Source organism: Pteropus alecto, unplaced genomic scaffold (assembly GCF_000325575.1).
Source record: "Pteropus alecto unplaced genomic scaffold, ASM32557v1 scaffold3, whole genome shotgun sequence".
Classification (NCBI taxonomy): domain Eukaryota; kingdom Metazoa; phylum Chordata; class Mammalia; order Chiroptera; family Pteropodidae; genus Pteropus; species Pteropus alecto.
In genome coordinates this window covers 61,142,647-61,163,506 of record NW_006442484.1, presented here as the reverse complement: position 1 = coordinate 61,163,506, position 20,860 = coordinate 61,142,647, and the positions used below count along the sequence as shown (strand labels likewise).

Here is a 20,860-nt window from a genome sequence, read left to right as displayed (position 1 = left end):
AGTCTGGGACTGCATCAACCATCTTGGCTTGAAGGAAGCCAGCTTATGAGGAAAGCTGACACACTGTGCATGATGCATGAAGTAGTTGAAGTGTGCCTTAAAGTATGCATAGCATTTACACGTGGAGATGCAGGCCAAGCAATGTTGAAGCAGCAGGAAAGCATGGGGATATATGTTCATAGTTGAACAAATTAGTGCCTATATGTGGTTTTATACATTTTCAACATTATTTGAAAAGTATTTTCTTTGTGAAAGTTGTTATAGACAAAATTTCTTTGATTTATGAAGAGTTCAAACCTAGATAACTTTGATTACACATGAGTGAGATACTAAACTCCCATGGCACTTCATTTTTCTCTCTAGAATTCTAGAATATTTGACCAAATTGGTCATTGTGGTAGCCAGCTGCAAAGATGGCTCCCAGTGATTATCTCCTAATATTTATGCCTTTGTGTGTTTCTCACTCACATTGAATAGTAACCAATAGGATACTGTGAAAATGATTTGTGACTTCTGATATTAGTTCATAAAAGACATTGTGGCTTCTGCCTTGCTCTCTTAGCACACCTGCCCTGGATGAGAAAGCTGCCATGTGTGAGGACACTCAAGCAGCCTCATGAGGGTTCCACATAGTGAGAAACTAAGGCTCTTACTGAAAGCAAGCATTCAACTTGCCAGCATATGAGTGAACCAACTTGGAAGGACAGTCTCCAGCCCGTCAACACTTCAGATGACGGCAGCCTTATGAGACACTATGACCACTCAATTAAGCTGCTCCAAAATTTCCATCCTACTGATACTGTGAGATGTTTATTATTTTAGGTCACCAAATTTGGGAGTGATTCGCTATGCAGCAATAGATAACTAATACAGTAGTTCCTGGACTTTCAGGAAGGGAAGATGTGATCAGAAGAGACAACTTACAATAGACTATTATCATTTCCTCTTTTCAATAGGGCCCCAAATGTCTCATAAAGTTAGCAGCATTTTCTATCTTCTTGATGACACTAATCTCTACTAAAATTATGCTATTGTTTACTTCTATCTGCTTTCATCTTATTCATCCCTGTATCTCCACTGCCTAGAACAGTGCTTGACACATGTTAAAAAAAAAAAAAAATAGATGAATGACTTAAAAGTGCTATAACAAAACTGGCCATTTTGAACTGACACTTAAGCCAGATAAATACCCATTCGTGTTTTTCCCAATTCAAGTCTCCAGGCCAAATGAGACTGAAAAAACATTTTGCAAGACTTGGGCTAAATTTTACAAGTCTTAAAGAACTGGGCTTAATCTGAAAGAAGGAAGTGGGGAGGGGGATTGGATCCATTCCTTATAAAAGGAAAATCTCCAGATAAAGCCAAGATTGGAATATTTTTTTAAAAAACTATAAAAATACCTAAAGAAACCATGAAAGAACCTTTAAATACAGGCATACCTCATTTTATTGTGCTTTGCTTTATTGCACTTCACAGATATTGCTTTTTTTTACAAATTGAAGGCAAGACCTTCAACCAGAAAAAAGATAACAACTAACTTTATTGTAATACTTGCTTTATTGTGGTGGTCTGGAACCGAACCCACATTTCTCCAAGATATGCCTGGATTGGAGAAGACTTTTCTGAGTTTACCATTAATACCCAGAAGCCATAATGGAGAACATTTATTAAACTACATCAAAATGACTTTCTGCAAGTTCAAAGCATAAATGAAACCAAAGCCAAAATGACAAACTGAAGGAAAAAACATCGCAGGGAACCAATTTTCCTAATAAATAAAAATATCACACAAATCATAAAAGGCCAATCACCCAGTAGAAAAATGGGCAGAAGACATTAACAGTCAGTAGGAACAGCTAAGAAAGGAAATAGAGATGGCTTTTAAACACATAGGATACTTGCCCTCATTCACAATGGTAAAAGTAAAATCAGATTGGCAAAATAAAAACTATAAATTCCTATGTCATTGAGGGGGGCAATAAATCAGTCTCATACATTGTTGGTAGGACTTAATTAGTAGAACTATGAAGGGCACCTTAGAAATATGTATTTGAGTGTACATATATGATTAAAATCCATATACCCTTTGACATTAATTACATGTCTAGGAATTTATTTTACAAATATATTTGTTCACATGTTCAAAATAATGTATGCAAAAACTTTATTCATTGAAGAAATGTTGCCGATAGCATAATATTAGAACTTAAAATACTCATCAATGGAGAATGCTTAAATCAATTATGGGTTTATCCATCCACATAATGGAACATTATATAGCTGTAAAAAAAAATGAAAAAGCTCTTTATAGATTAATTTCAGAGACAAATTGTTAATACATAAAAAAGCAAGGTGCCAAATACTATGTATGAAATATTTTTTAAAAGGAAAAATGAATATATATTTCATATACAAATGATACATATGTATACATGTATATACTCAAACACATACATATGTATACATAAAGCACCTCTGAAATGAAGATTATAAACTGTAACACTAATTGCCTCCAGGGATGGATGAACTGTGTGACTGGGGGACAAGGATAAGGAGGACTCTGCAGTGTATATCCTTTGGAATTTTTAACTACACAAATACAACTATTTTTAAATAAAAATAAAGTATAAGAAAATAACAGACTTGATTCAAAATGTTAATGGATAACTAGTGCTCCTTTCACAGTTAATTCTTAAACTAAGAGGGGTTAGACAGTTTGTCGAATATCACAAAACTAGCATGTAAGGCAAACAGAGTCAGAGCCTAGGTTTGATTGGGCTCTCTCATACAGGTTGCTTAAAGGTAAAGGAGAACATCGAAATAGTTCACATAAATAAAACTCAAAACTCCATTAGAGTGTGAGTGCACTGAAACAGCAATTAACTTGCTGAAAAAGGCATGACTTGGAATCACTACGAAGAGCAATCTGGCAGTCCTTACCAAGCAGCTTAGAAATACTCACAGCTAGGTAAGTACATTACTGAAAGAGTACGAGGAAGACATGTCTTGTCAGATTTGTTTCCTAATTTGACGTGCAGTTTTTGTTATGGTATATACATACAACGGAGTATTTATTATTGTCTTTTTTAAAAAAGGAAATCTGTCACGTGACAACATGGATGAAACTTGAGCACACCGTGCTAAGTGAAACAACCCAATCATAGGTCAAATACTGCATGACTCCCACTTATATGAGGTATCTAAAATAGTCAAACTCATAGAAGCAGAGAGCAGAATAGTGGTTGCTAGGGACTAGGGAGAGGGGAAATTGGGAGCTGCTAATCAACTGTTATATGTTTCAGGTAAGCAACATGAAAAAGTTCTAGAGATCTATTGTACAACAGTGTGCTTATAGTTAACAATATTGTATTGTACAGTTAAAAATCTATTGAGGGTAATCTTGTATTAAGTGTTCTTACCACAATAAAATAAAATTAATCCCATAATCTCAATTTTTAAAATAAGAATTATTTTATAACACACTTTCTGGAACAAATAACAGGAAAAAAATCTTAATAATGGTAATGCATGTACAACAGAATAACTCCCTGGTAATTTAAATTTTATTCTCAATTTCCCAAATTTTTTTGTGTAGAATAGTGGAAGGCAGACTGTGAAGTCAGACAAACCTGAATTCAATTCCAACCCATGACTTAAAATTTCTGTCAGAATTAGAGCAAGTTACTCTAATTCTCTGTGCATGTTTCACCTGTGAGGCAAGGAGTATCTGCCTCACAGGATTGCTTTGATTACAGTTAAGCAAGATGACATGTTAAATGCCTAGAAAAAGTGCTTGGCAAGCACTCAAAAATGGTATCATGAAAACCCCACTTAGAATTTTGCCTATTTTATTTACCTTTCTCCTTCATAATTCTGTTGAACAAAAGGTAAATGACAACATACTTTTCTGAAATGTGGCCCCACACCTAAAATGCCCTTATTTTTGGCCTTTCTCACACCAAAATCCTTTACCCCATTTTATTTCCAGTATAACATAATTTCTTAAACCAGTTCTGCTAGGCAAACATCACAGGACTACTGTGGTACAAAAAGAAATTCTCCATTGTTCTGATTTAGTAGGTTATGGGTAGAGCCTTGCGATTTTAAGTACACCAGGTAATTCCAAGGATGAACCAAAATTTGAAAACTTAGATCTCAAAACTCATTTACTTGAGTCTTTGGAAAACAGAACAGGGGAATAATGGGAAAGCCATGGCCTTTGGACCAGATTCCTAACTCTGCAGTTTACCAGCCATATGGCCTTGAAAAAGTTTCATCTCAAGTCAGTTTTCTCACTGGTAAACAGAGGTTTACCAGTACTTACAAGGTTAAGATCTGCAAAGCACATTATCTAGGAGCGCCTTGGGCACAGTAGGAAATTGATGACTCTCTTGGGTGCTGTAAAAATTGAGCTCTTTAATCACAATTCTTATAGCTAAATATGACAATTAAGCCTTAGTATAACAAATAGTACTTACATAAATGTAAATGCACACACATAGTTTTACTGACAATAACATTATCAAAAGTTTAGACCATTATTTCATGCCATTTACATTTAGATTTCAATTCCACAAGAAATATATGGGATGCAAGATATGGGACCACCAAAATAGAAGTAGCTTGTAACTAAGTATCTGATTTTAGGGGTTGGTAATCAAGTCTGGAATAGGTTTTAGATCTTAATTACCCAGTTCTGTGACTCAAGTTTCCTATTTGTTAAATTCAAATTATGTACTAGATACCTACTAATTGCCACACATCCACCCCTGTAGTGGAGACGGTTTGGAAGAAGAGTTGAGTCTGGAAATGTGTAACTTACATGGATAAAGGAGAGGAGGCTGGACAATGCTGGCCTCCTAACCCCTGTCTCCATGGCCTTTTATTAAGTTTCACAACAATGCTATTTAGTAATAGTTACTATCGGGTTAGTAGATAAAAGCTACAGCCAACTCCCAGATTCAGCCTCAAAGCCACCTCCAGTGTTCTCAGCTATTTCCTCTCAAGTACCTTTTTCTTATCCTCTTAAGTATCTTTTTCTAGTCCCTAGAGCAAGAAGTCTCAGAATTGGTCAGGCATATGCGCCCTCTCTGCAATGTGTCCTTGATTGCAAGTCCACATTTGCTTCCATTGTTCTTGTTGCTCCAAGCAAGACATACTGCCAGGACCCCAGGCGTCTCTTACAACACACCCACACCCCCCATACCACAGTAGTTACCACCAGAATTGAAATACGAAGTGCTGAGATTTTTCTAACAAAGTAGCAGGGGCCATTTGGAGGTAGACTGCCGAAGTCCAAACCCTACCTTTGCCACTTCCTATTGTGACTTTGGTTATTACTTAACCCTTCTGTGCCTCACCTACCTTATTGGAAAGATGGAAGTTACCTAGCTCATATGGTTGTTAAAAGATTAAACCAATTGATATATGCAAAGTACCTACAACAGTGGCCAGTATCTAGAAAATGCTCCTGAAGTGTTAGCTATAATTACTATCAGTGCCCACCCCCATATAGAAGGCACTCAGCCAGTTAGCTATTATATTTTGCCTTGAATTTTGCCCAGTAAATTATGCAGTTTTTAAAACTGGCTATGTTGATTAAAATTTTCTAAATATAACACAAAACAACACTGGATTCCATAAGCGAAGAACTATAGTTTAACATAAGCTTGTGTAGTTGTTTTCATGGTTCAGCCTCTCCCAGGAGTGCAATTTTAAACCAGTCTGAATTTTCTAACACTAGTGAGGAAGTGCTCCATTTCCAGACCTGGACCATAAACACCTATATACGATTCTCTATGGAGTAGGCTTCAGGCTCTCAAGAGGGCAGTAGGGCTACAAGTTGGGAGTCTGAGACCCTAAATAATTGTGGAGCAGCACCCTCCCCACCAACCTGCACTGGACTGTAACACTATGAAGAATATAAATGGAGCTACTTTTTGAATTGGAGCTGCCATCCCAGCTCAACTGCAAGTCCGACTCCTCAAACCTTTGGCAAAATAACCTTTGTACTGGGCCTAAAGCAGCATTGCATTCTATACTTGTTACAAGGCTAACAAGAAAGCAACGTAAGACAGTCTGACTGAAAATATTCTTTAGATTTAGTCTGTTAGCTTATCTGCACCTATAGAAATTTCTTCCTTCAGTAATTAGTCCGCTTTCCTTTCTCAAATACCACTTGCGTTCGCCTAATTGGAACACTATTTGGGTTTGTCTAAACCAGTATAAAGTAGCATTGTGGACAGGTAAAAATAGGGGAGATTTTATGGAAAGTAACCTCACAAGGTGATCTGATCATAAATTGGTGGGTATTCACACCCCAGCCATGTAATTTCTTTAGCACGTTTATCTTTGCCTTAAGCAAACTATCAGTTTTTGTGCCTCAGTAGGTAAACACACCTCTGAAATGACTTTCATACCCTTCTAAAGAAAACCACCTTCGAGAATCCATAGTCTTAACTATTTTGTAACGTAAACCTTGCTTTCTCCCACCTTAATATAATCTTCCTTCATTCTCTCCCTAATCTTAAACGCATAAAAGAAACTAAACTGCCTGAGAGTATTTGAGATCTTGCTCTTCAGTATGTTATCAGTTTGACTCAAGCATAAAAATCCTCTCCCGGTTTGGATGTTTCTTACATTGATAGCTTCTTGAACAACTATTCTTTTGAATCTCAGAAGACAAAAAAACAAAAAAGTAAGTATAAATCCATGCTTTGTATCAGCATCAATGATCTATGTAGTAAAGCTAAATTCAATGTGAAAATTGAAAGCCTTGTTCTCCAAAATTCTCTGCAGTTCACTTGAAAAAAGAAAAAAACAAACTAGATACTAAAACCAAATTAAAACACTAAATAAAAATTAACCATTTATTTATACATTTTTATTTGGAAATGTTTATATCAGTACAGTGAAACTAAATTTTAAGAGACACTGGATGTCATTACTTTTGGATTATTTCATTAATTTATTACAAAAGAGACATGGAAATTATTTACATGATGAGATTTCAGAACTTTAGTGGAATGGGCAGCTTCACAGGATGCCATTTCAATAGTGATTTCAGTCTACATACTTTCCAAGAATGTCGCCATCTCTAAATAAGAAATAATCCTGCAAACAGAGAAACCAATAGTGAAGAAAAAAACAGCAAATATTTAACTTCTTTTTAAAATTATTACGTTTACATACCTTGTCATCTAGAACTACTTTGGTGCCTCCATATTCTGGAAGAAGAACTCTGTCTCCAACTTTCACGCTAACTGGTTGAATCTCTCCACCCTTAAGAAAATAAGGATATTTTATTAGCAAAGGCATTTAGTTCACCAAATATTTATATCTAACATTTATTAATCAAATGTGCATACTCAAATCAACTATTATAAAAGGACTTGGTAGCAAAATGATATAATTTATACAACTGTATTTCTATACTCAAAAATGTCTTAACGTGTTGAGTTACATTTTGAAATAATGCCCACAGTGGCTTAAACTAAAACCCGATTTCAGTGTAAAAGTTCAAGGAGTTATATTGGGAAAGCTAACAAGCTAATTTTTAGTGATTAAATATGAACATAACCTATCGATTATATAAAATAAACCAGTTTTTAAAATCGTTTATACATGGCTATGTTTAACCTCAGCATACCAAAACAAAAACAGAAAAGTTCCTGAATTTGAAACATATCTCCTTTGTGATTCAACTTTCTTTTCTCGAAAATATGATTTGGGTAAAGGAGACTGAAGCATAGTGCCCACTCCCCAAAGTCTTCCTATCCCTGACTCCAGAAGAGTGCCTTGCTAGAACTCTGAGGCAACTGGAACAATGCAATTAACTTACTAGACCCCAAAGGCATTTACTGAGAATCTTTGGAAGGATAGTCTTAACCTGTCCCTTTAATGGGAATGCCAAGTAAAGTGAAAAGTGGTTAAAGGATTAGGGCAATTTCAGCGCAACATGTTAGACCAAGAGTTCAAATTTCTCTTCAATTCTTAAACACCCCCATGGATTATCTTCAAGCATAATTGTTTAAATTTTTTTTAACTTTTTAAAAATAAAAAATTCAGAATTTGAAAAAAACACTAGTCATATGAGGCTACCAAGTGGCTTTTGGTTTTAATATTCTCTAACCTTCCATTGTATATAATAAACAATTTCATTTTACAATCATTTTCGTTAGACATAGATTAAATCTAACTGAACTGGAGAATGATCTTGAAAATAAACTAGTTAAAAGACTGCTTTTAATAACCAAGGATTCTTTTTCCCCTCCACCTCACATGAAAATAATTCCATTTTAGCTATTTACCTTTCCTTTAGAGCCCGATCCAACAGCTACTACTGTTGCTTGCAATACTTTTCCTTGAGATTTTTCTGGAAGCATAATGCCTCCTTTGGTTACAGTTTCCGCAGCACTCCTTTCAACTAATACTCGGTCAAAGAGGGGAAGAAACTTTCTAAATGCCTGTCCTGCCTGCAGGGAGAGAAATGTTAGTTTTGAAACAAAATATGTAATTATATTCTAAACAGGCATGCCATCGTAAATTTTACATATCAACCACCACATGTGGCTTTCAAAGGTAACGCCCCAACCCAGATTATTCCTTCAGGAAACCCATTTGAACGTTCAGCCCTAGATTCCAGGTTAATTTCCAATTCCCTATGTGGTAGGGGTAGTTGGTGCTCCTCTGGTCAGCAGCCAGACGAGCTTTAAAAACCATCTTGGTTTATTCCAAGGTCACATATTTTCCTTCCATAGGTTTTTCTGGAATGTTCAGCACACATCTGAAGTCACTCTGTGTAAAGCCATGCTTTCTTCACAGTATTACACACCCACAAAAGGCCTTGCAGGAGAAGCGGATCTGGCGCCACGCGTGCGTCCGAGTTCCCGCCCCTTAGCACACAGGCCGGCCATACACGCGCGTGCAAAGGGCCCTCTGAGGACGAAAGGGTCGGCGGAACCCGGAGTCTCCAGGGTTCGGGTGGGTGCCGGTCCCTGAGTGACCCCAACCCCTCCTTCTCCCTCTCCCAATGAGAACGGTCCAGGCTCCCCGTGCGCCTCAGGCCTACCCGGACCCACGCGCCTCTAGCGCACGCGGGACTCACCATGACTCCTGCTGCCGCAGTACGTACTCTGCTCTCGCGCCGCGGCCGCAAGGAGAAACCTGCAGTCCGGCCGTGCGGGCAAGTGAACTTTGGAAGAGGCCGCCCAGTGCGCAGGCGCGCTCGCCCCCGCCTCCCGGCCCTCCCCGCGCGCGCGAGAGGGCGGCCGCAACAGCGCGCGCCGCGATTCGTCCCGCGCGCTCTGCGCAGGCCACTGACGCGACGACCGGGAGGCGGAAGAAAGAGGAGCTTTTTCTAGGCTTTTCTAGGACCCTCGCGGAGGTGAAAATACTAGCCCTTCGCCTCCTCCCGGAAATGACGCGATTTAACCCGTGACCCAGAGACAACGCAGCAGTCCCCGGAAAGTTCTGGAAGCGAACGCAGCCCGGGAACTAGCCTAAGCTGGCCAGAGAGGGCTGAGCCCGCTGGCCTGGCCCCGCGCGGGTAGGCAGGGGCGGGGCTGGCGCGCGGCGCGTACAGATTGCCGGGTCCGGGCCGATGGGAGGGGGGAGTGGGAGGCCCCCGCACACGCGGTGCTGCAGGGCGGGGGGAGCGGCGGAGGGAGGGGACAGGAGCTCTTTGCCGTGTGCGCCCTGCACTTTGTCCCTCACTCGCCGCCGACGGCCTGTCTCGCTGCTCGTCCGCCTTGCCGCTGCCCCGCAGGTATGCGGCTGCCCCGCGCCACCTTACGCAGGCGTCTGGGACCCCCGACCTTGCCCCGCGGTGGTTCTGCTTGAGTGCGCCGGCAGGATAGAGCCAGGGCTTCCCCTCAGCGCCGCAGCCCGGGGCTCGCTGGCCCAGGCCTTGCGGGGGCCCACCACGTGCGGCGCGGATCGCTCGCCAGGCCAGGGCGCAGGAGGGAGGCCTTGCAAGAGGGAGGGCCAGGAGTGTGTGGAACCGGGGGAGTGTGTTCACGTGGGTCCTCCGATGCAGCCCATTCCTGGCCGACTCCAGGGCCTTGACGGGGGTAGTCTCAACCTTAACGGAGCCTGTCTTTATCCCCGCAAGCTCAGTGAGGGTACGGCGCCTCCAGCCTTGACCTTGCTCGGGGCGTCTAGATGAAAAGACACATGGGGCCGCTGTGTCCAGCATCGCGGCCTAGTCGGCTACTCTGATACTGTAGCCCCGATTGGATACATGAATACACATCTTAGTAAGCAGATTTTTGCACTGTCAGGAATGTTTTTACTCCACTGGTCACCGGGTTTATAACCTGCCCCTTTCCTGCATACTTTCCAGGACACGTTTGGAGTGGGTTTGCTCTGCAGGCTATTTTAGTGGTGAAAGATTTATTCGTTTTTAACGGCAGGGGCAAATGGCCATGGGGAAGAAGATAGGTATACTTTGTGCTAGTGCTGTAGGTCGGGCGTGGGGGCGGCCTTTCTTCAAGTTTGCGCTAGTGCAGGCGTTAAAAAGCTGTGGCGCGTTCCGTGGCCCGGGTTTAGTGGCTGAGAGAAGTCGGCCCTGCTCACGTCTTACATTTCTTCTGTTGCACAGGTGTCATGTTTATGTTGTAACGCACCTCGGGTAGTGTTCGTATTGATGTACTGATAATATGCTTGTTTCTCCCCCTCCCTAGAAATGCTTCGATTACACGAAGTCTTTCGCCAGATTAGGCCAGTGTCCAGGGCACTGGCTCCTCATCTCACTCGGGCTTATGCCAAAGATGTAAAATTTGGTGCAGATGCCCGAGCCTTAATGCTTCAAGGTGTAGACCTCTTAGCCGATGCTGTAGCCGTTACTATGGGGCCAAAGGTATCAGTATTATTTTGTTGTAATTTGTAGTACTGTTAATTATGCAATAACATTTTATTGATCACAGCTAGCTGAACTACACGGGTATACGGTTTTTGATAGAATCCAATTTACATATGAGTTCCGCATTCTCGGTTACTTTTTTTTTTTTTAACTATGTAACGGCCTTAAAACTTAAAACTTTTCTACCAAATTTGTGAAACTATTTTGTACAATGTGTGATGTAATCCAGTGGTAACTTATAACACAATGTGGATCCTTAAACTCAAGGTAGAATTAATATTGCTTTCCTGCTTGATTTAAATTTTGGATTCTTTCCCAGTAGTTAGTTCCAAGCATAACTTACTTCCTATAATACCTCAAGTATGTGCTCTTAGGTGCTAGTTTTACCTAATATTTTTCTGCTGTCCCTTCTGTTCCAAACCACATTTAAAATTTTAAGCTTCATTTAACATGAAGAGATTGGTGAAGAGTAATAAATTTGAGGAGGCCTTTGAAGGTTGTGCACAGTCAAGCGATGCTTCATTTCAGGTTGAAAACAATTCAAGTATCAAAGTAATCCAAACTGTATAAAATAAGATATTTGCATGACTGCCAAGTAGCAACTTTGGTTCAGATCCAAAAACTGCCAATACTCTTTTTGCACCAGATTTGAGATTTAACGTCAAACAACCCTGAAAGATAACGTACTCTGCTTTCCTTGCTGTTGATATTTTAGTAACTAAATTTTAAAGCAAGTTTAAAAAGTAAGTTTTCACATTACGTTTAAAGATAGCAGGCACTGGAGAAAAATAGAAATTATGTCAAAAATAAACTGGAATTCCATTAAAATCTATCAAATTGATATTGGTTTGTCTGTGTTCTTATTAAATGACATCTTTTACTACCTAGGATTTTTATCTCACATAATATACCTCATCCAAGGCTGTGCATTTGGCAACAGAGGTCATTTTTTCTGTAAATTTAAGAACGTGAGTGGACTTGCCATTGAGATTATGCTGCAGATTATGCTGATAAAAAGCGACAACTTAATGTTGAGGCTCTCAAGTAATTGCCCTATTATAAAAACTGCTTGTTCTGTTTTAAGCTAAGTAGTACTTTGTGTGGTTGTGTCACTTTTTTTTCTCTGCAATTGTAGGGAAGAACAGTGATTATTGAACAGAGTTGGGGAAGTCCCAAAGTAACAAAAGATGGTGTGACCGTTGCAAAGTCCATTGACTTAAAAGATAAATATAAGAATATTGGCGCTAAACTTGTTCAAGATGTTGCCAATAATACAAATGAAGAGGCTGGAGATGGCACCACAACTGCTACAGTACTGGCACGCTCTATTGCCAAAGAAGGTTTTGAGAAGATTAGCAAAGGTGCTAATCCAGTGGAGATCAGGAGAGGTGGGAATGTCACTTTATTGTTTTCAGTGTTTTCAACTGTTTATTAATATTAGAAAGTTGGTTCTTACATCCTAAAAATTCTTAGGCTGAGTATTCCTTCAGCAAATAGTGATTGAATGCGTAGCTATGTATGTGGTGGGCACTGTGCTAGGTGCTAAGGAGAGAAATGTGACTGACATTTCCTGTTGTCAGTCTGACCCTTGTGTCGTTAGACCCTCCCCACACCCTTCCCCCTAAAGCCAACAATTTATTGGAAGATACAGCGTATACTATATACCTTGAAAATAGTAAACTTGTGAGGATTAGAGCAGAGAGATTATACAGTTTTTATGTTTTACCTTAGTTATCTGGAATGTAGGGCCTAACAAGAAACAGTTATCAGGATGTCACAGGTTTTTTTTGAAAGCAGTTTCTTCTCTTAACAGCACATAGTATTTTATTGGTCTGCGTTTTGTTTATTACTGCTTGTTTTAGGGGGCTAGACTACAATTTAAAGATCTCCCCAGCATGAGGTGGTGATGTAGACTTAAATTCTATCATTGTCATTTGTTAGCTGTGTACTAAAACTTGGTTTTCCTGTCTTGAAAATGATTACCATGTATCCTTAGAGTGTTGCTGGCCAAACTAGGAGACTTTTAGTAAAGGGGAATATTATTTTGTCAGAATTGGTGTTCCAGGCCTACTGATAACATCCCATCTATTTTAATGTTTGAGATCCAAATATTGAAATGTGTTGCATGGAAAGCAGTTTGACTGTAAATCACTGACAAGCATTAATTGAGGTTATTAAAGTTACTTCCCAAAGAAAGTCATGGTTCCTAAACACCTCGCTTTGGATTTTTTTCTTGAAGTAACATTTCTCAAAGAAGGAAAGAGCTAGCACTAGTCTCATTATAGTAAAATGGGTTTTTCATAAATCCATATTGTGGTGCTGTTAACTGTTAAAACAAAAATATTGTTTATAATAACAAAATGAGGAAATTTTGGATAATTAAAACCTGCAGGGGAATGGCCACAAGAAATTCCTTATACTTGAGAATTATATTCATTTTTGAAAGTAAAGAACTGTAACCCATTTTGGCCCTTTTTTATAATCATTCAGTTGAGGGGAGAATTGTTGGCTGACCTTATTAGAAACATGCAGTATGATTGGATTGAGAATGACTTATACAGGATGAGTTAAATGGTGAGATTCTTGAAATTGTACACCTCAGTTTTTTTCTTAGTTCAATTTTCAAAATAATTTTGGCATTGTAGGACTTTAGTTCTTGTTTTTGTGCGTGCCATCCAACTCTGTGTGATTGGGAAAAGTACTGGCCCAGAAGCAGTGTGTGTAGGCTATTAAGGCATGAAAACTTATATTAAATCAAAATTTGTATGTGACATGGAGTTATGAGAGAATATGCAGTGTAATGGCATTTGTTTTTGACCCAGGTGTGATGTTAGCTGTTGATGCTGTAATTGCTGAACTTAAGAGGCAGTCTAAACCTGTGACAACTCCTGAAGAAATTGCTCAGGTAAGATTTTTCATAATATTTTATTGTAAAGTTTTAAAAATTTTAGTAACATGATTTTATACCAACATTGGAAGCATTTTTGTTACTGCTAAAACATTGGAAAATAGTGACTGTGATAGGTCTTAATAGGCTGCCATTTTAGTTCTGCATGCTGTGAGTAAAACTTATGTTTATGAAAAAGGTTCTTTAGTCACTGTCAGAGGTCTGTGATGTTTGTTATATTGTAAGATTGACTCCTTTGTAAAGGAAAAAAAATAATGGAGTCAGCTTTTTTCTTTTATTTTTTACTGTTTTTGTTTAAAAGAATAAGTGCATGTTTATTTCATATGTTTTAAAAATAATGTGGCCAAATAATGAGATGAAAAACAATTGAAAACAGAATTGATATTTCATTAGAAATATTATGCCATAAAGTCCTCTTCCTCTAATACCCATTCCTTGTCTGGTCCCTACCCCACCAGTAGGTATGTCAGTTTGGAAGTTACTAGGAAAAGGAAAGGGAGTTGATTGAGGACACTAGCCTTACCTTTTAATTTGGAAAAGTAAATTGATTATTTCAGGTTGCTACGATTTCTGCAAATGGAGACAAAGAAATTGGCAACATCATTTCTGATGCAATGAAAAAGGTTGGAAGAAAGGGTGTCATCACAGTAAAGGCAAGTGTGTTTTTAATGATAGCTTGAAATGAGGTGTCTGATGATCAAAACTGAGTTTTCCAAATACAAAAATTCAAATTATATGTGTTTCAAAATATATGTTTTATTCTTTAATGTGTAGTATCAGTATCTGTAGAGAGTAGAATGCTTATTATGTTTTGTGTGAATTATTTGCTGTTAGGAGTAAATCCATCCTAACTTAAATGGTATTGTCTTCTAGCTGTAAAAATTAATTCAAATATGCATTTTTAAAAATTTTCTGCGAAATTTTAAAAATGCATATTTGAATTAATTTTTACAGCTAGAAGACAATACCTGGATCCCTTATGACAAGTGGGATCTATTTGTTTAGCCTAAAATTGCAATTTTTGTGTTTCTTTAATGAAATTCATACAGCTAATTCTTTGACTTTCCACAGGATGGAAAAACATTGAATGATGAATTAGAAATTATTGAAGGCATGAAGTTTGATCGAGGTTATATTTCTCCATACTTTATTAATACATCAAAAGGTAAAAGCAAATCAAAAACAAAGTTTTTAATATTATTTGCTATGTGTCAAATTACAGGCATTAGTTGGTGTCATACCTTTGAAAATATAAATTCATATCTTCCAAAAGTTAATATGTAAAAGAAATGGAAGCAGAAAAACATGAATTTATGTTTATAGCCATTTCATGTAAATTCAGACATTTTCAGAATATTAATGTTCTAAAGTTGGTTTGAAATATTCTTTGTTTTTGCAGGTCAGAAATGTGAGTTCCAAGATGCCTATGTTCTGTTGAGTGAAAAGAAAATTTCTAGTGTCCAGTCCATTGTTCCTGCTCTTGAAATCGCCAATGCTCACCGTAAGCCTTTGGTCATAATTGCTGAAGATGTTGATGGAGAAGCTCTAAGTACACTTGTTTTGAATAGGTAATAGGCAATGATATTTGGTTTCCATTTCTAGGTGAAAGGCAATTGCTTATATTAATGTTTGAAATTTCCATTCTGTACCTCTGCCTACTTATATTCAGAGTTGTAGTGTATAGTATAGGTGTGCTTCATAAATGCTTAGTCTAGTTTTAATGGCTCTGTCTTTCTGAATGGGGCCCTGAAGTGCAACTTTCTCATAACATAGTCTAATTTTGTATGTGTTGTCTTTCTAATTTTTATAAGTGCTTACAGTTGTTTTGAAGGTAAATGACGATTTGTTTTTTTTTTTAATTTTGGGGGAAAATATTTCACAGTTGTAATTATGTATAGAAAGAAGGAAATAAATAACTGCCATTCTAAAAACTTTAGATCTAAGTGTATTCAGCAGTTGGTATTTTACATACGGAACAAATTCGTTCAGTTAATTTTTTAAAATCTGTAATGTATTTTGAATTTAAGACAAGTAATTTTAATGCTGTAAACAGAATTGGTATTATTAAAATATATATTCTTCCTAATCTTAGAATTGAGGTATATCAGAAGTGGGACAAATGAAATAGCAGGTATGTATGTGTTAGAGATTACATACCTTGGCATGACCCAAAAGCTTAAAATTAGTTTACTTATCCTGGAATGTTAACTTGGATTTGCTTTTGGGTTATAAATATACCTTAGAGATTATGAGATTTGAAGCCAAAAAAAAAAAAAAAAACCCCACAAAAACAAAAAACCACAGGCCTACAGTTTTCATTGAACCATTTTACTGGTAGCTGAAAAGTTGGATATCGATACACTTGGCATATCATCAGAGTTTATCCCTCTGATTTTTATTTGGCTCCTTAATAAAATAGACCAGCTCTGTTTTGAAGTTTCTGTATTCCTTTTGTTTCACAATCTGTGGACATTTCTTTGTATATTCAAGTATTAATTACCTGCTCAAATTGTAGGTGAGCGTAATACTGTTATCAGCAATATTGACATTTATAAAGGAAGTAAATTAAAAACACTTCTTGCTCATACTTTAATAGCAACTTAATCTAATTTTAAATGGAACACGTAGAGTAAATGCTTATTAGATGGACCCCCAAATTTAATAATTAATAATTCTGATTTTTTAACAGTCTATAAAAGAGTTACTATTTAACTTAAATATCTTTTGCTTACATTAACATTTTTGCTTCTGGGTCCAATTGCTGAACTGGAATGTAAATAAGGTCAGTAGTTTATTAAGGTAGTCAGATATTGGCAAATATGGAAGAATGGAAAATTGTCATTTCCTGTTTTAACCATAAGTTGCTAGGAAGCAAACAATTTTTTTTTTAAGCCTACAGCACCTGGCCTTCCTAGGTAGTCTCCCATCCAAGTACTAACCAGGTCCGACCCTGCTTAGCTTCCGAGATCAGACAGGATCGGGCATGTTCAGGCAAACAATTTTAAAAAGTAAAGTTTTCTAGGTACACTTAGGAGTCAGAACTTGAGAACTAGACAGGCATTTTTATTAAATTTTATCCTTATTAATTACTATTCTTAACAGGCTAAAAGTTGGTCTTCAGGTTGTAGCAGTCAAAGCTCCAGGTTTCGGTGACAATCGAAAAAACCAGCTTAAAGACATGGCTATTGCTACTGGTGGTGCAGTAAGTAAAATAAGTGCGATGTTGGTTTATTGAACGTTATACTTCCAGGCCTAAAATTTATAAGTAGAATTTACTTTTTTCATAATCAGATAATACCATCTCAACTGTTTACTTAATCTGTGCCTCTGTTGTATGTTTGGGATGGGAGGTAGAGGTTGGATTAAATAGTGTTATAATCCCTTCCTTCTCTACTTTGCCATGAATAGGCTTATTGACTGGTTTTCAAGAATATAGTAAAAATACATAAGACTTAAGAATTTAGGCCTAGGGTCTAGTCCTGGTTCCACTAAAAGTGTGATCTTGGATGAGTTTTGTGAGTTTACAGTTTTTTCAAATCTAATATCGAGGATTAAGTGGGAAGTTGGAAATGCAATGAAAGATCATATTCAGTGGTCTTAAAATCTCACATTTCAAAGAAATAATAGTATTATAAAATGTTTCATCAAAACATCTGTGTGTGCTATATGATAAGTAAATTTGGTATAATGAAAAAACTGTAACCTGAAATTTGTTATTTTTTTTTTTTAATATTTCTAGGTGTTTGGAGAAGAAGGATTAACTCTAAATCTTGAAGATGTTCAGTCTCATGACTTAGGAAAAGTTGGAGAGGTCATTGTGACCAAAGATGATGCCATGCTCTTGAAAGGAAAGGGTGACAAGGCTCAAATTGAAAAACGTATTCAAGAAATCATGGAACAGTTAGATACCACAACTAGTGAATATGAAAAGGAAAAACTAAATGAACGTCTGGCAAAACTCTCAGATGGCGTAGCTGTGCTGAAGGTAAGATTCATTGTTGTAAATAAGCTTCTTAGGTTCTGAGTTCAAGAATGATTTGTTTCTGTGGTATTCCCCAATAGTGCTGTGTAACTGTTGTTCATGAAATTAACTTCCTCATGGAGGTATTTATTATGTAAAGTTCTTTTTTTAACTGAAATATTCCTTAAAACCAGAATTGAACTTATAATGTGGGGGGTTGCTATGTCAGTCGGAGTCTAACTTTGGTGGGACACTACACTCACCCTATTAGCTGTTTAATCAGCCTTTTTTACATTGCTTTTTTAAACAGACTAGGTGCTAATGACTCTTGGCAGCATCTTAAATTAGAGAAGCTATACTAATTGGAATGCTTTTAATCTTTAGGTTGGTGGAACAAGTGATGTTGAAGTGAATGAAAAAAAAGACAGAGTAACAGATGCTCTCAATGCTACACGAGCTGCCGTTGAAGAAGGCATTGTTCTGGGAGGAGGTTGTGCCCTGCTTCGGTGCATTCCAGCCTTGGACTCGTTAACTCCAGCTAACGAAGATCAAAAAATTGGTAAAAAGTTACCTTACAATTGAGTTTATTTGCGGTCTAATATTAGTCTTTCTGTTAGAAAAATGTCATTGCTGCCCACTAAATGTTACAACTCAAAGCAATCTCCAGAATAACAAAAGTACAGTAGTACTATCAAGGAGAGATGAAAGGTGCATTGTATTTTTCAGGGGAAATGATTTGACCTGCAATCTTTTCCTGTATCAGTACTCTCGGTAGTATAATATTTACAAAAGAAAGAACTAGAATAAATTGCCTAAACTTTACTTTCTTTATAGGTATAGAAATTATTAAAAAAGCACTCAAAATTCCTGCAATGACCATTGCTAAGAATGCAGGTGTTGAAGGATCGTTGATAGTTGAGAAAATTATGCAAAGTTCCTCTGAAGTTGGTTATGACGCTATGCTTGGAGATTTTGTGAATATGGTGGAAAAAGGAATCATTGATCCAACTAAGGTAGTTGACCTTTTTATAAAAATTCTTTAATAACTTCAGTAAGTCTTACTAATTTTTTACTAAGTAGAAAGTAATATTTCATCAAACTTTTCCCAGGTTGTAAGAACTGCTTTACTGGATGCTGCTGGAGTGGCTTCTCTGCTAACTACAGCAGAAGCTGTAGTCACAGAAATTCCTAAAGAAGAGAAAGACCCTGGAATGGGCGGAATGGGTGGAATGGGAGGTGGTATGGGAGGTGGTGGCATGTTCTAATTCCTAGAATAGTGCTTTACTCTATTAATGAGAACTGTGAGAGGAAGCTCAAGGCGCAGTGCTCCTCATCTGTAACTTCAGAGAAGTCAGTTGAACGAAATAACTGAATAAAAGGCTGGCTGATGTTTAAGAAAATCACTGTAATCATCAGTTACTGGTTTCAGTTGACAACATATAATGGTTTACTGCTGTCATTGTCCATGCCTACAGATAATTTATTTTGTATTTTTGAATAAAGACATTTGTACATTCCTGATAACTAAGTGCAAGAGCCATGTACCAACGTACTGCTTTCAACTTAAATCACTGAGGCATTTTTACTACTATTCTGTTAAAATCAGGATTTTAGTGCTTGCCATCATCCGATGAGAAGTTAAGAAGCAGCCTTTCTGTGGAGAGTAAATAATTGTGTACAAAGTAGAGAAATACCCAATTATGTGACGACCTTTGTGTAATAAAAATTTGTTTAAAGTTAATCGTGTTAGCCTTTCCATGATCTAGAAGATTGGAGAAATGAAAACCAATTGAAGAAGAGAGATTGGGTTTGGCACAAATGGGTAAAATGTTCCACCTGTATAGTATTCTTGTGTTTCTCTTTGCTGCAGACTAAATTACATTATTACATTGGTAGTGGGAGAAATTTTAAAAGGTGACAACTCTGAATCCTGTGGAAACAATATTGTATGTGTTGAGGTCTGTTCTTAATATGCATGACCCAGTGTCTTCACCTTTATTTCTTAAGTTAAAAAGAAGGAAGTTTCTGGCTCAACATTTAGTCTTTATTAGATAATAAAGCATGGAAGTGTGGCTTTTAAAACAGTACCTGGATGTGTGCATGTTGGGGGAAGGTACTGATTTGCTTTCTAGATTAACTATGTCATAAATTGAAGGCACAAGACTCCTGTAAAAACGTATAAGTTTTTATTTTACTCTCACCTGTACCAAGGACTTAAGTCTGTCTTGGAGCTATAGCACCTGAATCTGCTCTAAGTGGGAAGGAGCTCCTCGTTATGGCCCTGGAGCTGCTGTTTAACAGTCTGGTGTGTAAGCTAGGCATTGAGGCAAATGTTCCTGCTGGCCTGAGCTGTATACAAAGCTTGGATAGAAATAGAGGGACAAATAAAGTCCACCACAGACCAGAAGCCAAAGTCACTTGAAATCCTGTACCTAGAAACGTTTTTGCTGTTAATTTAGTTGGGTTAGAAACATGAGAGGGGACTGAATAAAAGGCATTTTAAGTGAACAACTTGGCTAGAATGTAGTTTTGGCTATAGAAGTGACAAAAAGCAAACTAGCACTATCAGATTTGGAGGAAAAGAAACCTTAAGTGTTTATATAGTTTATATCTTAAAGGCCAAGCTAGATTAGAAGAAAAAGAAGGGGAGATACCTGGACTTTGAAAGATTTCTAGTTGTCATTAGACTAACGAGCCTAAAGAGATTAACTGGAGAAAAATTATGTGTTAAACACTGTACTAAATATTTGGATTATTTTAACACTCCAAACAATTTAGGGATTAATTAAAACTATGCTACAGTTAACATAAACAGGCTCTGAAAGTTTAACTTTACACAGTCTAAACAGCTGTCAGTAATAGACCCCAAATTCGATCTAGGGTTTGATTTAAGAGCTTACACTCAAACCAAAGAGCAAGTCTGGAATGAATCCCTAAGCTAAGATCTAGGCAACTGTAAGGAACTCTGAAAGCTGCAGCCAGAGAAATCAATAGACTAGGAAATGACCTTTTCTTAACTGTACAAGGTGATTGCAGTTTTGGAGGGATTCTGGAGAGAACCAAGAGTATCAAGATGGTTTCTTCAAACATTTGGTCAAGATTAACTATGCCAATGATCGTAGATGAGGAA

The 20,860-nt window shown here is 37.5% G+C and overlaps 2 protein-coding genes across 4 annotated transcripts in view; one reads left to right on the top strand and one right to left on the bottom strand.

Annotated features, from left to right (window-relative positions):
• Nucleotides 1–9,319, bottom strand: part of LOC102891560 (10 kDa heat shock protein, mitochondrial) — a 33,151-nt gene extending 23,832 nt beyond the window's left edge. Inside the window, exons 1-4 of one of the 2 annotated variants that reach the window (XM_006921315.3) lie at nucleotides 9,107–9,264; nucleotides 8,310–8,474; nucleotides 7,192–7,281; nucleotides 6,862–7,113 (exon numbers count right to left, since the gene is read on the bottom strand). In XM_006921315.3, coding sequence (XP_006921377.1) covers nucleotides 7,063–7,113; nucleotides 7,192–7,281; nucleotides 8,310–8,474; nucleotides 9,107–9,109 — 309 coding nt within the window. In that variant the 5' untranslated portion in view covers nucleotides 9,110–9,264 and the 3' untranslated portion in view covers nucleotides 6,862–7,062. Of the gene's footprint in view, nucleotides 1–6,861; nucleotides 7,114–7,191; nucleotides 7,282–8,309; nucleotides 8,475–9,106 lie in introns of those variants that run through there. The other variant, XM_006921316.3, reaches the window with a different exon arrangement.
• A 154-nt stretch (nucleotides 9,320–9,473) lies between these two features.
• HSPD1 (heat shock protein family D (Hsp60) member 1) lies at nucleotides 9,474–19,471 on the top strand. Of its 2 annotated transcripts, none has more exons than XM_015596534.1 (12): nucleotides 9,474–9,547; nucleotides 10,683–10,858; nucleotides 11,997–12,249; nucleotides 13,684–13,766; nucleotides 14,327–14,422; nucleotides 14,841–14,934; nucleotides 15,169–15,337; nucleotides 16,872–16,971; nucleotides 17,509–17,754; nucleotides 18,115–18,289; nucleotides 18,565–18,743; nucleotides 18,840–19,471. In XM_015596534.1, the coding sequence occupies exons 2-12, from the start codon at nucleotides 10,685–10,687 to the stop codon at nucleotides 18,993–18,995; spliced, it is 1,725 nt and encodes a 574-aa protein (XP_015452020.1). In that variant the 5' UTR covers nucleotides 9,474–9,547; nucleotides 10,683–10,684; the 3' UTR covers nucleotides 18,996–19,471. The 2 variants fall into 2 exon arrangements, with proteins under 2 accessions (XP_015452020.1, XP_006921376.1); XM_006921314.2 differs by lacking the exon at nucleotides 9,474–9,547 and adding an exon at nucleotides 9,621–9,766.
• Nucleotides 19,472–20,860: the final 1,389 nt, after the last annotated feature.